Source organism: Elaeis guineensis, chromosome 9 (assembly GCF_000442705.2).
Source record: "Elaeis guineensis isolate ETL-2024a chromosome 9, EG11, whole genome shotgun sequence".
In the NCBI taxonomy this organism is placed as follows: Eukaryota; Viridiplantae; Streptophyta; class Magnoliopsida; order Arecales; family Arecaceae; genus Elaeis; species Elaeis guineensis.
In genome coordinates this window covers 9,837,424-9,853,369 of record NC_026001.2, presented here as the reverse complement: position 1 = coordinate 9,853,369, position 15,946 = coordinate 9,837,424, and the positions used below count along the sequence as shown (strand labels likewise).

The window sequence follows — 15,946 nt, the reverse complement described above, 5'->3', positions numbered from 1 at the left end:
TTATGTTTACAATTTGTACAAGCTGTTCTAAATATCGGGACAGATTTAGATAAGATCAATCGATTTAGGATCGAATTCGATCATATCAAAATTAGACAATAGGGATCCTATATCGATGATCCAAGTTGTTGGATATGATCTACTATCTTAAAAATGCTTGCACATAAAAAATCATACAATTTGAAGATCTCTAACTTTATGCATCAAGTGATCAAAAAATACATCTAATTCAATTTTATTTTAGCTATCTATTTTTTGACTACTTGATACATAGGTTAAAGATCTCCAAATTATATGATTTTTTGTGTAAAAGTAATTTTAAAGTAGTAGAACATATTTAACGGCTTCGATCATCGATGTAGGACTCTTATTATAGAGTTTTAGTTTGATCGAATCTGAGTTCAATTTTAATCGATCTGATTTTAATCTATTTTTATTTGATGCATCAAAAAAAATATATGCTCATGTTTGGGACCGAGCAAACTGGATTTTCACTCGAACGTCCATAGAAGGGGAATAGAGTATGGACAAAAAATATAGTTCAAATAATATATTATTTCACCCTCTTGATGGATGGTGTCGATATGTCCGAGTGGTTAAGGAGACAGACTCGAAATCTGTTGGGCTATGCCTGCGCAGGTTCGAATCCTGCTGTCGACGCGATTCTTTTGTCTCGTGGATAGAAATGTAAATATTCATTTCATTAAAAACTTTGTGTGCTTGCGAAAACAATAAATGATGTGTTCCTTTTTATCTTATTTTTTTCCGAAAAATTTATATGCTTGCAAATATAATTAATGGCAGGATGAATTAGATTTGGGATGTTTCTAGCTTTTGGTTCTCAATTGGTTTCTCAAAGTAGGCATTTTGGATATCTTGTACCGAGTATCAAATGAGAACAAAATTGATCATTTTTGTGATATCTTGTTTCTGTTCGGCCTATAGTTTAAAAAAATCCAGATTAGTTACAATTTGATTAATATGTACTTTTAAATATATCAAGATCAATGATTTGAAATTGTTAATTATATAGTTTATATTATGTTCTTTTTCTCGGTAGGTTAAATTTCTGTCATTAATTTTTGTCGATTTGGTATGTAGGTAAGAGATCTCAAAAATTAAAAGATAGTTTTTATGTATTTCATACACCTTAGATCATGATGACTGATGCTGATTTTTTTTTTTTTTTAACCACCATACCAATCCCCTAGAATAAATGAGTCTGAGTTGAGCTTTTATTGTCAAGTTGGCTTCAAGTCAATCTAAAATCGATCCAATTAAAGTTGGTAAAATTGAATTTAACCTCCGATCATATAGATCACTAGGGATGATCAAGTTAGAAACTAACTTCCAAGCCAATAATATTGATAGTTCTCTAATTTTATACATATGGTTTGATTTGCTAAACAAACAATATTCCAAAGAATGATAGACAGAAATCATGAAATTTTGGAAAGTAAAATTATATTTTAGTTGTTTTTATTTTTAACTAATTCATAATTATCATAATATATAACAATCTAAGATCTCATCTGAAAGATGAGTTAGAAGGTGTTACTTGCATTCCTTAGTCCTGTATAAGTGCTAAGATCCTTCCAACGAATAATCGATGTGGGACTAAATATACATCTACATGAATCCTCACATATTTCTATCGTTTAAAGTCTAACATCTTTATCACACTTTAATCTAAATCCATATATCTATTCATAAATATCACGATCAACTTGTGGTCAGCCCTAATGACCCATGCTGTAGAATCCTTTGGATACACTGTGAACTGGATTAGCTTTGATATCATTTGATCAACCTAAAATTTTATCCAAAAAGATCAATCAGAAGGTATTATTTGAATTTTCTGATCCTGTATAAATATTTAAAATTTTTTCAGTAAATAACTGATATAAAACTAAATAAATACCTACATAGATCTGTACATAATATATATTATATATAAAAATCATACTTTTGAAATCAAGAGATAAGTTTTCTTAATTTCGTCTATCATCTTTTTATTTCTAATAATACTTTTTGATTTATGTTAAACAACCTGTCAATTATGCCACCTGTTTTCTCACACATTTATTACTGCATATGCCTCTCTAGATGTTTCCGGTCACAATTACGTCTTCAATTTGCATGCCGATTATTGATTTTAAAAGAAATGAAATAAACATCCCTTTGCTAAAATGAAATGAAATAAACACCCCCTTGCATCATCCCGAGACATATAACCCATCTTATATCACATACTGCTAACATAATTATTACTTACTATATAGCATGTTACATTAATCTCGCTATTATTAAACATGATACCTTACTAGAATTATGAGATATCTACGAGCACATTAACATTTTCAACAGATAACACCACACCAAATAAAAAACTTGATTAACTCAATAAAAAGAACTTTATTAAACATATAATTCCATTTCTGTACACCTACACACCTTGCTATGGACAATTGATGCATGTTAAGGTCCTTTCTCCCTACACATTTGCGAAGTGGAATTTCTTGTTTACATTTCTTATGTGCATGCAAATCACATCTAAGAGACATTTCTATACCAAGCATCTGTACCATGACCCACAAATGACATCCCAAGCGACACTACACTTCTACACCACGCTTTTGTACCATGGCCCATGAACAAGGCCGGAGGTGGTTGCCATTATGATCAATACTTCCGCTGCTTTCACCACTTGATCCAAGAGCAGGACAGCTCCAACACGCCGCAGCGCTGCATCCGCCAGTCCCCGTCCCTGGGCCCCGCTCCCACAGAGCACAACTGCGCGTGCTGCCAGGTAAATTGACCGAGACACCCTCGCAAAGACAGCATCATTGTTCTGCAAGCTTTTTGTTAGCATTCTTGCCACCATGTCCTTTCTGCTCTCAAGCTTTGCTTCTGAAGTAGGATATAATGAGCTCGACGAGCTCACCATCGTCTCAATGATCTCATCGATGCCCACATCAGGTACACGCTCCAGTAGTTCAGAGAGCCCTTTGACAGTATCTGAGATCATTCTTTCCAAGTCTGAAGAAGAGACGGCAGCAGAGTTCTCACTGACAAGAACTTGTCGAAGGACTAAAATGCTGCATCTCACAGAAAAAAAGAAAAAAAAAAAAAAGAGAATAAATAGTGATACATTGTATGGGCCTACACATTCCTCTCTTAGCTGATATTGTGGTATTGGCCTACAAATTTATGCAGCTTAAAATTGAAACATAGCATACAGATAAAGATGTTGCAAGGCACGAAAGGGTCATCTTAAAGACACATGCATGAGAGTTTTTCAGTAAATTACTTTTTACTAACATAAGACAAACCTATCTAAAAGGAAAAGGAAAAAGAAAAGAGGTACGACATCTACCTTGTTGCGATAACAATAATTTGCTGATATCGGCTCTGAACAGATCTCAATCTCATGACATTAAGCTTAAAAGTTTCAGGCACCGTCTCAATGGTCAACCCATCTATTGCACTCACAAGTTTTAACAGGCCAAGCCTTACACATTTGTCAATCTTTTCACCGCTGCACTCTGGCAGCTCACCACCTGCAATGTCACAAAATCCAGTACAACAGCGTCAAAACAAATTGGTGATATTGCATGAACGGCAATTTTTTGGTTCTTGTATGGCCCAGAAATTTGTTCAGGTCAAAGAGAGGCATGATGAACCAAGTGTAATTACAGAACGAGGAAAGCATGCGAACCAGGGGGTAACAAACAACACACAAAATAAGTGAAAGTTGTCATAACATTGAAGAAGCATGGACCTGATGGATTAATAAGCAGATGACCCTGTTTGGATGCCAGTGGAGTACCACCACCAGTTCGAAGAGAAGTAACAGGGGGAAGACCCTGCAACAAAAATGAAGATAGAAGTCCTTCAGGCCATAACTATTTTAACCATAGAAAACATTCATCACGAGTTAGAGTGAACTTACATCACTTGTTGACAAGACCGAAAGAGAATCAACATGTTCGCTCCATTCCTCTTCCAGGCTGTTCCTTAGTGATGATATCCACTGTACTGTTAGTGGAAGAGAGCTTGCAGCTCCAGAGGGAGGTCCATAACGATCAGCAAATGCTTTCTGCAAATACTCCACTCCAGCAGATCCCTTTATGATTGGTTCCATCAACTGTATGCGTGCTTTGCTAATTTCCTTTTTCAGCGTCTGTCAAATTGAAAAGCATACATTCAGAATTTCTAATAGATATGACTCCACTCCACACACCAAACAAATGGCACAGGGTTTACCCATGCAAGCTACTGGAAAACCATTACGAATAATTTGAATGGAAATATCAAAAAAAGCTAACCTGTATTTGCTCCAGAACAAAGCGCAGACCCTTGATAGTTGCAATAACAAAAGAGCCATTTTGTTTGCCATTGGATTGAGCGATGTCTGCTAATTCACTTAATAATTTCTTGTGGGCTTTTTTCATCTCATCCTCATTTGCAGGAGCTGATAATTTCTGCAACATGACCAGCGCATACTCCAAAATTCGTCCAAGATAATCTGTGTCCTGAGTATCTGACTCGAGTACCTTTCATCAGGATGATAATTGTTAACTTGTGCACAAGTAAAACATCACACACACCATTTGCATTCTCAGCAATTGGAACTTCTTAAAATGAATAGATATAAAATGTAACGGGAAAAAATGTCCGAAACAACCAAAGTAAAATATATGTCAATACTAAACTGTATGAAACTATAATAATTTGCTAATACAAAAAAAAAAAAAGAAGAACATATAGATTGGCATTGCCATATAACTTACAGAATTTTTACCTGAGATAGAATTTCAAGATCGATACCGTCCAGGATCTCTTGCTTCCAACTAGGAGCCAGTTCACATAATTCATCCCTTACCTCCTTCACAAGGCCTATGATCCGACTATAATCAGGTTCATCTTCCTTCATAGCATGCATGATTCCATCCCAGAATGCCTTCTCCATTGTCTCTTTAACTTTCGCCTGCCAAAAAAGTTGGAAAATCATGATTCCAGGGTTCCATGAACACAATTATATACAGTTGGTCTTAGCATAAAAAAACAAATAAAAAAAGAGTTCTGTCATACTGTTTGAGGCATAATTATGCAGTTCCTCTCAGCAAAATTTGACCATGAAACTATCAAGCAAAGACAGTGACTGTAGCTAAATTATTAATCATAATCAAGTTTAAAACATTTGTTCCCTGATATCCCTCCCATTCTCAGCTCCTCAAACTAATTGATGGCCTTCCTTTTTCCCATTTCTGTCAAAATGTATACTTTCATACAACAACCTTCCAAAGTTTGATACCAGTTGTCAAAAAATGAAGCATACAGAGCTTTAAGAAAAAATAATTTGGTTGTTTTATAATCAATTTGATAGCAAAATCAAAATTGTTCTAAATCATCAGCAACATTCTGCAAAAGCCACTAACCTTGATACCAGTCTCATCTCCGATATTGATGTTGAGGTTATTAGTAAAAGTATCACAACCCCCATGAAGAATCTCATTCACAAGAAGTTCATTCTCTGTGGTGTCCAATTTGCTACTTGATTGTTCATCTACACTTTCAGTTTTCTTGCTAGCTTTAGGTGATGAAGAAGAGGCACTTCCAAACAAAGAACGAACCACACTACTGGATCTCCCATTATTCATGATGTGTTGCTCCTCAGACGTAGAAACCAAAGGCTGACCTGAACAGTTGGATGTTGATGGAGATGCAATATGAGCAACAGGAGTTGCCAAAGGACTCCCATTCTCCTTTGCTTCAAAAAATTTGGATCGCGTATCTGATAAAGCACATTCCATCCGCTGAATACCTGCATCCCCACTTAGGTGTTGCACTTTCTCCCTCAGTAATTTCTGGTCTTCCGTAACCTGGGACAACCAATAATAGAATTAGATAACCAGCCAGACATATTGCTCATGTAAGCTAGGATAGTCTAAAGCTACTCATATAGATTTTAAACATAAAATTAAAAAAATAAAATAAAATTCCTACTTTTTTAAAAATAAAAAGGAGCAAAACATTGTCAAATTTAACATGAGAACTTTGGCATTAGTTGATACCAATATTGTCATACTATTTTGTTCAGTATTAGTAACTATCATCAGTCCGACCAACAGAAAGCAGTCCATCTTCACTAACAAATAGATCTCATGACAAAAACAATAATGGTGCATCAAGCAAACCTGTTTCTGAATCGCCTTCATATCATGACTAAGATCACATGTCTGCCCTTCAGAAGTTAGTTTGCATGTTTGCATCATTGAGAGCTCGAGTTGACAAGCAGCTCTTACAAGATCTTCCTCCAGTGATCTTGCATCTTTTATCTTCCATACCACAAAGCAGTACAGGTATGAACACCATGCTGAATCAAAAGCTGCCAATTGGCTTCTGAAAGACTGTTGGCAAGGTGAATGGCCCGCAGATTCTTGATGGTGATCCAAGTCATCAGACATAACATCTGGTGATGACTGCCTTGAGGAACAAGCACTGTTGGGACCATCTAATATGATCTTGATCAGCAACTCAAACTCGCGAACAAAGTGTAAAGCTGACTCCATCAGTGCTACCTCACGCTCTCCCTGCCCACTGAGAACAGCATTTGGATGACCCAGTATCATGTAGGCACAGAGGACTACCCTCACAGTATACCTTGACAGCTTATTTGATCCAGAACTCTTGGCTCCTTTCTTCGTCACTCCTCTAGTCCTGGTGGCTTTGCCAGATGCCACTCTTCTGTTTGGAGATGCTAGGCGCTTTAGCAAATGATCAACATTCTCTGGACTAGATGAACAAGATGACTGGGAGAGTAAAAAACGACTCTCCAGTCGATCAAGCAATGCTTTGACAGTCTGAAGCGTTGTGGCCGATTCAATGCGTAATGCAAGTTGTTCGAAAGGCATAGACTTAGCTGAGTTCTCATTAATTTCAAAGTCTGCATAAGCTTTAGTCAAAGCAAAGGTAGTCTTTCTCGATCTCACAAACCTCCTCCAGCACCTAGCCATGCAATCAGATGTAAGATATCAGAGTATATTCCTATAGAACTGATGCACCCTATCAAACCAAAACAGAACCTCACCTTGCTAATTTTCTTGAAAGAAAATCCCCTTGTTTGTTGCAGTTGATGCGTGCAGAACTATGAGAGCTTCCTCTCTGTTTAAGATACTCTGCCCTCTGTCGCTTTGCCTAGTCATCAGTAATATATATGATTTAAATTATATTCAACAAAGCATCAAATAAATCTCTTAAAAATGCAAAGTAAAGTGTCATATAGGTCATTTTATTCTATATACAGAACCATAACATTAATTGGGTGAAATTCTCTAGTTAATGTACTATTCTGTAACTCATTCAGTGTTTGCACAATGTCCAACTCTAGGGGACTGATAACGGACAGTAATCAAGTCATACATACTCAGGTGGGTTGCTACAGAAATGGACTAAAAGGAAAGATAACAAAAGGAAAAGATTGCATACTCTTTGAAGACGATTTTCCAACTGTTCCTTCATTCTTCTTCTCTCACTTTCTCTTTGATGGCATACAGCCCTAGCTACTCGGCGTGCTTGCATTACTCTGGCATGTGCCCTTTTCTTTTCAGCTTCCAACAACCCCATCCGTTTCTTCTCGGCAGCAGCACGCTTTTGGAAGATTGCAGAACGGACATATTCTTTATATTTGTTCTCTCGGATTATCCGCTGCAACAAGGATCTGGCTGTTCTCTCCTGTGCTGCGGCCCTTCTCTGCATATGGGCCTCAAGAAGGCGCAAACGGTTCGTCTCAGCTTGTTGAACACGAGATTCAACTCTTGTACCCAGCTCTTCACGTTCCTTCTCAAAACGCATCTCTACACCAGTTTTAGCAGCTTGTCGTAGCTCATCCAACCTAGCTAATCGCATCTGTGCCTTTGCCAAAAGACTCAATCTGTCAATGACATAGGACACTGTTTTCAGATGACACAAAAAATGATGGAATGCACAAGCAAATCTCCCCAACACTTATGCCAAAACAGAACTTAAAATTCAAAGACTAACTTGTCATTCATCAACATTCAAACATGATCTAAAAATACTAATAATAATAATAACAGAATCAACATTCAAACATGATCTAAAAATAATAATAATAATAGTAATATCAGAATCAACATTCAAATATGATCTAAAAATAATAATAATAGAATCCCTTATAGAGGCCTCAATCACTTTTTATTATGATGACTGGTTGTCAAAGTCAGAGAACAGCCTATATTGAGTGCATCAAATCAGCCAAATCTGTCCACCCAGGATTATACATTGAAGTTATATTAAAACAGTAAAATTAGAAGGTTTCATTAAAAAAATGATAACATGAGAGAACACAAGAGGAAGCATAAGAAAAGGCACCCATAGGTTAAATTAATATCAATTAGCAACACATTAAAACAAAAAAGTATAAAGATAGTGAAAAGGAGCTAAAAACTAAAACAAATAATTTTTTAAAAATAGTTCACTTGAAAAATTTACATGCATTAGAAATAAACTTTGCAAAAGTCACAAGCAAGGTAGATAATTGTACAGAAAATTGTAATGGGAGCAAAGGAAAATCCTTGTACCTTTTTTGCTCAGCTGCAAAAAGCCTTGCTTCAAGCCGCTGACCAAGATCTTCCTCTTGAGATGACCAGGATGGGCTCCTTGGCTTGGGCCTTGCTTTGCTTGACAACCACTCATGAAATTGCTGCCAAAAGAAACACCTTCAGTACAACTCATGAAAATTTATCATCATCATTCAAAATGTCCAATTTGAAAAGTAAGAGTAGGAAAAATAAAAGATTAATGAAATGACTATAGATCAACATATTTCAGTAAAGTTGACAAGGATAAGGGAGAGATTCCTGCAAAAATTGCAGGTCATTTTTGATGGGGAAAGATGAAACCCAAACATAACTCCACAAACCACTAGAGCAAAATCAACTAATCAAAACATTGCCTGATAACTTCTAGAAGAAAACAGTAAGAATATTCGTAATAACAACAAAGCATAAAAGCTTGGAATCACTTACAAGCTTGTCCACTAAAACAGCATCAATAAAAAGATCAAAATAACTAAAATAATAAGATTGATGGAACCACTGAAAATAACAGGCCAATATTACGACTATTGATATAACTTCCAGATGTCATAAACATCAGAGGATAAGGTCTAATAAGATAATGAAGTATGTTGTTCATTCATTAAATGATTATTGCGGGCATTTTATGAATTTTGGCTGCCAGGATGGAGACAAGAGGAAGGGGAGAAACTGGAAAAGAATCTGGCTTCAACAACCCTCCCATTATGACTTTGATTGTAAAAATCTCCACTTTTGAGCATACAGACAATATTCATATTAGCTAATTGAGTACATGGGGATGGTAGATTCATGGTTATATTACCAAACATCAAAAGATACAGACTCGGCTTTCTAAGCCTGGCCATAACGTTTCTTCTTCTTTTTTTTTTTTTTGGTTCAACGAAAGAATGAAGAGAAAGGAAAGGGGTCTACAAGGCCAATAACAAAAAAACTGCATGTGTTTCTTTCTTCCTTCTTTATTTAAAACAAGAGCTCAATGATTTCTGTGCAATTCCACATATCGACATATTATTCAGGATAAATCAATCTACCAATCAGATTCCTAAAAGTTAAAGAGTATAAGCACCTGACTAGTGGGAGAAGCCCTACAACTTAAGAAAAAACACCAGCAACAAAACAGAAAAGAAGATCAAAAGTACTATTTTAGAAAACCTCTGCAATACATGTACATGGACGTCAACTAGAGGGTTTAAAAAAAGAAAAAAACATAGAGACAAAATTAAAACAACCGTATCAATTCCAAATTCTCAAGGAGACCACCATCTTTCTCTACAAAAGAAAGTAGTATGGTCAGGAAGGCAGCAATTTTCTTCAAAAAGATTAACCCATTATATTCTACGAAAAAGATTATAATAAAGTAATTCTGGGGTTGAAGGGGGAGAGAGAATTCAAAGATCTTAAACCCTACATGAAGAAACTGATTATTCCTACATAAAAATCACATCTATACCAAACGTGTAAAATCTTACAAACCCCACGGCAAAAAATTCCAGAATTCAAAAACCGCCACCAGAACCCAACAAAAACCTAGCAAGAAATCAATTTTTCAACCAAACCATCCATAAACTCCATAATTCCGACAGAAAATCAAACTTTCCAAGAAAAGAACAAAACTTACCTGTCTTCTGAGATCGGCTTCCTTGAGCTTGGCCTCGATCTCCTCCACGCTCGCCGGAGGGCTACTCCTGCTCTCGAGGAGCCTCCGCCGGATCCTCCGCGGCACCTTCGGTGGCGGCGACGCCGACGCCTCCCCGGCCGGGAAGTCGAGCGCGATCGCAGCGGGCCTCCCGGCCTCCGGCCAATCCACACCACCGGCCGACTCCATTGCCCCGATCGCCCGCAGCAGAGCGAGAATAGAGATCCCTCGCTGGCAATCGAAACAATCTCGAATCGAAAATTTCAAAGAATTAAAGCTGAATTAACCGAAAAGGAGAAGGGGAGAAAAGGAAAGAGGAAAGAAGGGGCGGGGAAGCGAAGGAGAAGGACGTTTCTTTGGATCGACTTCTTTCGCTATGGTTTTCGCTCTTTCTTTATCGCCGTCCTTCGCTCCCACGGAGTTTATATCACGGGGTGCGACGTTTGCGTATAATTTCTCGTCGTTTGGGGGATTAGGGAATAATTTCTTGACGACGCCGTTAGCCAACGGCTAGCTTCGAAGGCTTATCTAACTTCCGCTGCCTCGCTGGTCACCTAACTTTTATTTTTCTGACCGAAATACCCCTGTCAGTGAAAGTATTGCCTCTGGTACATTTTTGTGACTTTGTCAGTAGAAAGAAACGTTGCAAGTGGGTCCCAAAATTTTGGACTCAAAGCCTTGCTTTGCTTGCTTTTCTTTCAGTAGAAAGAAGGTGGAATTTGAGAGTACAGTAGTGCATCAACATGTACTGAGAGTCTGAGACAGATGATGCACTGGGAAACTAGCATAGGTTTGACATAAATATCATGATTTGCCATTTACAGCAGGCAGATCTAAAGAGTGCCAATGCATAAGCCTGCCAAATATGGTATTGCTTTTTTTTTTTTTTTTCTCCTTTTTTTAATGTCTTTTTTCCTTCTGCAATTACTGGATGGTGTATTTTTTTTAAACCTAATTGACCATTTTGACATCAACTATGTACTAAAGGTATCTAAAAAAATATAATATTTTGTAATTATCCTGGAATATTCATGTCATGTTTTCCTTTCCCTGTACTTTGATTTTAATTTAGGTGGTCTAAACGTGAAGTGGAAAACAATCTAAATTCTGATATTTAGAATTCATCATAAGATAGACAAGCCATTTTTTTATTTTCCTACAAAGCTTTTAATTTAGGCCCATCTGCATACAATAAATTTGTTGCAGTTTCCATACTTTTTTCATGAAAATGAACGATTTGTCCTGTATACAACTGTGATCGCTTATCAGTAAGATTATAAGAACAGTTTAACGGCAAAGAACGTGTACCATGGGCATGTACAATTATTCTATAGTTTTTGTGTGTCCTTTTTTGTTTGATTTGCTTAAATGATGGCGAGTGAATAATTAGATTATTCACTAATTTTACAGATTGAAGAATGAGTTAATTTGCAGTGCCAGTTTCCCGAGTAGATATGTTGTAGCTGGAAACGGTGGTAGGTGATAGGATTACACTGTACAGCTTCTTTCCCTCACACATCCTTCTCGATTAAAATAGTGACTGTTGGCTGAGAAGCAGTCTTTGACACAACAAATAAAGTAAGAATGCTCATGTCATCTAGTTTCCTCTAGCTTTTAGTTTAAGATTTACTTAATCTATGCCCAAGGTGGTGCATTCCCTGTTAATGGTCAATTTATCCTTAAGAGTGAATAGAAAGGCTAATTAAAGTTCATAGATATCGACAAGTGTTTGTTGTAACAAATGGCTGGCCAGTCTCCTTGGAACTACTTTTTGGTGGCTGTGTTCTTTATATAACCAAACTTTACTGTTGAGTAGATTGCCTTGTTCTATAAATATTGTTATATCATGGAAGTGAAAATTAATTAGCATTTGGACAAATACTATATGATTTTTTTTTCAGTGAAATCTATACTGAATACATTATAGTTTGTATCACTAGAAAAATATTTTCAAATAGTGAAGATAAATCTTTGAAAAACTTCATACCTGGTTCTTTCAATGACCTGACTCTAAAGCAGGTCCTTGACCATTAGTATTAAATTTTTAGTGCTGTACATACTTTTACAAATTATGCACACTCTTGCACTTATATTTCACACACTTATATTAGTTCTTACGTACAATTATATTGTTCCCATATGCACTTGTATCTATGTATATATTGTTATTTGTAAGTATGTATATCGTGGGGTATAAGTATGTATAGCTATTAGAAATTAAAGAAACTTTGAAATTTAAGATGTGTGTTAAAGCTTAGCCAACAAGAATAGTTATTGTCCAATCAATGGGGGGATCAACCATCAATTTATTGTAAATTTTTTTTTGTAGAACTCACTAGCTGCAAGCCAAAAATAGGAAATTCACTCAAAGAATATTAGAAAAGAAAATACACCTACCTCCCCTTTCAAGATCAATACTCTTTTCTTGATGCAACCCCAAATAGAGAACTACCAAAACCAATTCTTTGAAAGAAAAACATCCAGAGAGGCTCCATGTCTTATCAAAAAGTTGTTGCTTTAAGTTTCGTAATAAATTGATGTATTAAATATTATTCATGGCCTTGTCTCATGAACCTCCATGGTTATTGGTCAATGGGTAAGTTATTGGAATGATGATGTGACTCAAAACTATATATACGCTCCCTAACCAAGGTGGTTAGGGTATAAAGGCTCATGTGTCTACATGAATCATTGAAAATATAGACAAGCTCCATTCACATAATTTTGTAGGTGAGAACTATTTAAGCATTTAGGTGAGAATTATCTCTAGCTTGGTGGGAGGTTGGTTCCACCTTTCCTTTAGGAAGAATTTAGGTTCACTCCAGATGGTGATGATTTTTAGGCATTTGATCAAGTCAATTTTAATAAATGGTAGTTCCATTGTCATTCACGGAAAAAAAAAATAGTAAAGAAAGGACAAATCGCTTTTGTCCATAAAATTACAGTAGGCTATCGTTGAATGAGGCATGTGAGGCCAATGAACGAAAATGGGGATGTTGTGGTATATAGCATAGAAGAGTAATGTGGGAGTTGGATGATGTAACAACTTTACAGATACCACATAGCTATTCTTGAAACATTATAAATATAATTGATTAGTATCTTTTTTTTCTTTTGATACATACGAACGATCATATCATTATAGTGTGAGTACAGTCTGAAAAGTCAGAAAACAAAAAATCTTGTAGGATTTACGGACAAACTTCGTCCTGATGCTAGATCCAATCTTTGATATACTCGACGACATAAGATACCACCCAATCTGCCGCACTGTTTATCTTCTGAAAGATATGTCGAACAGACATCATGATAGAGTCACCAAAAAACTTCAGATATCATGAAGAAGCGAATGGACCTTCAATTATTTTGCCTCATCCTAGATCCAATTGATAACTGTGGCAGAATTGGTTAGTATCTCACCCTCAAGGGCTTGAATTTTAAGAAGTATAGAATTCAAATAATAGATATTATTAAAAAATAAAAAAAGTTGGCATAATAATTAATGTATTTAAATAATAAAATTTTTAAAATCATGATTTAATATGCTTATGAAATTATGCGTACCATTCATACAATATATTGTTATTGGGTTTATTTGCAATAGTTTCATAATGGTCATTAATAGCCATTACCATGCAACATGTTAAATAAAATAGAAAAAATAACACCATTATTCCCTCAAGCCATTGTCTCTCAAATAAAAATATTATTTCACATAAAAATATATACTCATTTTTAAAAAAAATATTATATTTTCAAAAACTTTTGATCTTTCCTTCTGGTTCTCAAATACACACACAAAATTATAGCAGTTATTTAGATTTCCATTTAACCAGAGTCCTTAAAAGCCCTTCTCTTAGAAATCATTTCTTCACTTATTCTGGTAACTCAAGCAAAATCCAGGGGTAGAAACGGAAATCGAGTTTCTTGGATGATTGGCGGTGGGATCGTCTCCTGGCACCGTTGGAAGCGTCGATTCGCCGACACCGTTACTTCCGAACGTTAGCGACCACAAAGCGACGCCTTCGATGACGGACACGTAGCGTCGTTAGGACTCTCCGAGAGAAGGACACGTCATCTCTCGCCAGTGGATGTCCGCGTTTGAAGTTGGAATTGCATTGGGCCCATGCCAATTTGACCCACTTTGTCATCTCTTTCCTTTCTTATGAAGAGCTCCAAAGGTTTGTATATATATATATATATATATATATATATATATATATATATATATATTATATACAAAACTTGCTTAGCTTGCTATCATAGAGGGGGAAAAAACCGTGACTTTATAATATTGCCATCCTATATAGATAGGGTTTTCGAATTCTTTACAGTGTATTAGGTTTTAGGTACCGAGCTAGTTACTTACAATTAAGCAGGTCAGCCGGTCTAATTAGATTGCAATAGATTCTTGCTAAACTAAGCTTGAAAAAATATTTAATTCTGTCCCTTTTGATCCAAGTGTTAGGAATGTGTGTGATTTGCTGCTATTATGCCAATACAATCCATATGCAACCATATAACAACTTTTGCCTAAACTCACATCCCCAATAATATGGTTGATGGTCTTAATTTGATAATTTTTATTATTTAAAAAAATGGAAGTGGTTACCACCTCCAATAATAAATTTGAGTAAATTATGAAAGAACTCGAACTAATGTTGCTGGTGTCCAACCAGAGTACTTTATTAACTAAATCAATTAGCACCACTATATTAGTAGTCAAATATGAAGGTAAAGATGATTTTTTCTTTTCAACATACTTTATCGTATGAATAATTGGTTTTTTTTATTAAAAATACTTAACTTTTCAATAACTTAATCCAATAAAATACAAAAGTCTAATTTTACAAATATAAGTAACCAAGCAAAAAAAATATATAAACAACACATATTTTTATTATTTTTCATAAGTAAAGTAAGGCTTCACATGGGCGTCTTGTTTGACTTGGAGCTATATCAAATGTCAATCCCCATTTAAAAAATTCATTACAAATAACAACAGTATTTCTCTTGTCATGCCATTCATGCCTTGTTCTAAGCTTGGACAGTTCATATTGGTTTTCTCCTGTTCCACTCGGAGGGGCGCCGCCCATAAAACCATATTTTAAGGCCATAATAATTCCCAATAGTAACGACATTGTGGGGATCTCGGATGATGTCAACGAAGCCCAAAAATAGCACGAATGAAACGTGTAGTTTTAAGACACCTCTCCCTCCCGATGTAAAGATTTGGAAAGATCCGATACTTGGCTCCCAAGAGGATGTTCGGCATTGAGCGTTGACACGTGTGACGATTGCTTGTAATTTTATAACACTTCTCTCCCTCTTGTTTTATTCAAAGATTGAGAAAGATGGGATGCTTGTCTCCCAAGAGGACGTTGGGCACCGTGTGCTGACACGTGTGACAATTGCCTGTGCTGGGAGAGAATTGCACGTGTGAACTGAGGAGGGAAGTTAGGTGGTGACCTGTGGATAGAGCATTGGTGATTCTTTCCCTACCACAAACAGGCTACACTGATGAAGCCAATGAGGTACAAATTGTGGTCCGGGTGCAATAAAGAGTCAGAAGAGCACCGTTGGAGAAGCCGGACCACCACTGGAAACAGGAGCAATTATTGCCTGGACCACGCCCAGGTAGACCAACGCAACTCTCGGAACACGTGCACGGTGGATGACGCGCAAC

General features: G+C 36.3%; 1 protein-coding gene and 1 non-coding gene across 2 annotated transcripts; one reads left to right on the top strand and one right to left on the bottom strand.

The window, feature by feature from the left end:
* The first annotated feature begins 578 nt into the window (after positions 1 to 578).
* On the top strand, positions 579 to 660 carry TRNAS-CGA (transfer RNA serine (anticodon CGA)). Its single transcript has one exon. It is a non-coding gene; the product is annotated as a tRNA-Ser (tRNA).
* Positions 661 to 2,395: 1,735 nt separating this feature from the next.
* Positions 2,396 to 10,646, bottom strand: LOC105051720 (uncharacterized). Its single transcript, XM_010932294.4, has 12 exons — positions 10,243 to 10,646; positions 8,607 to 8,728; positions 7,492 to 7,936; positions 7,094 to 7,200; positions 6,201 to 7,011; positions 5,442 to 5,885; positions 4,805 to 4,990; positions 4,329 to 4,556; positions 3,953 to 4,183; positions 3,782 to 3,866; positions 3,377 to 3,560; positions 2,396 to 3,098 (listed from the first exon to the last, which is right to left on the bottom strand). Exons 1-12 carry the CDS (start codon positions 10,447 to 10,449, stop codon positions 2,624 to 2,626), a joined length of 3,525 nt encoding a protein of 1,174 aa, XP_010930596.1. The 5' UTR covers positions 10,450 to 10,646; the 3' UTR covers positions 2,396 to 2,623.
* Positions 10,647 to 15,946: the final 5,300 nt, after the last annotated feature.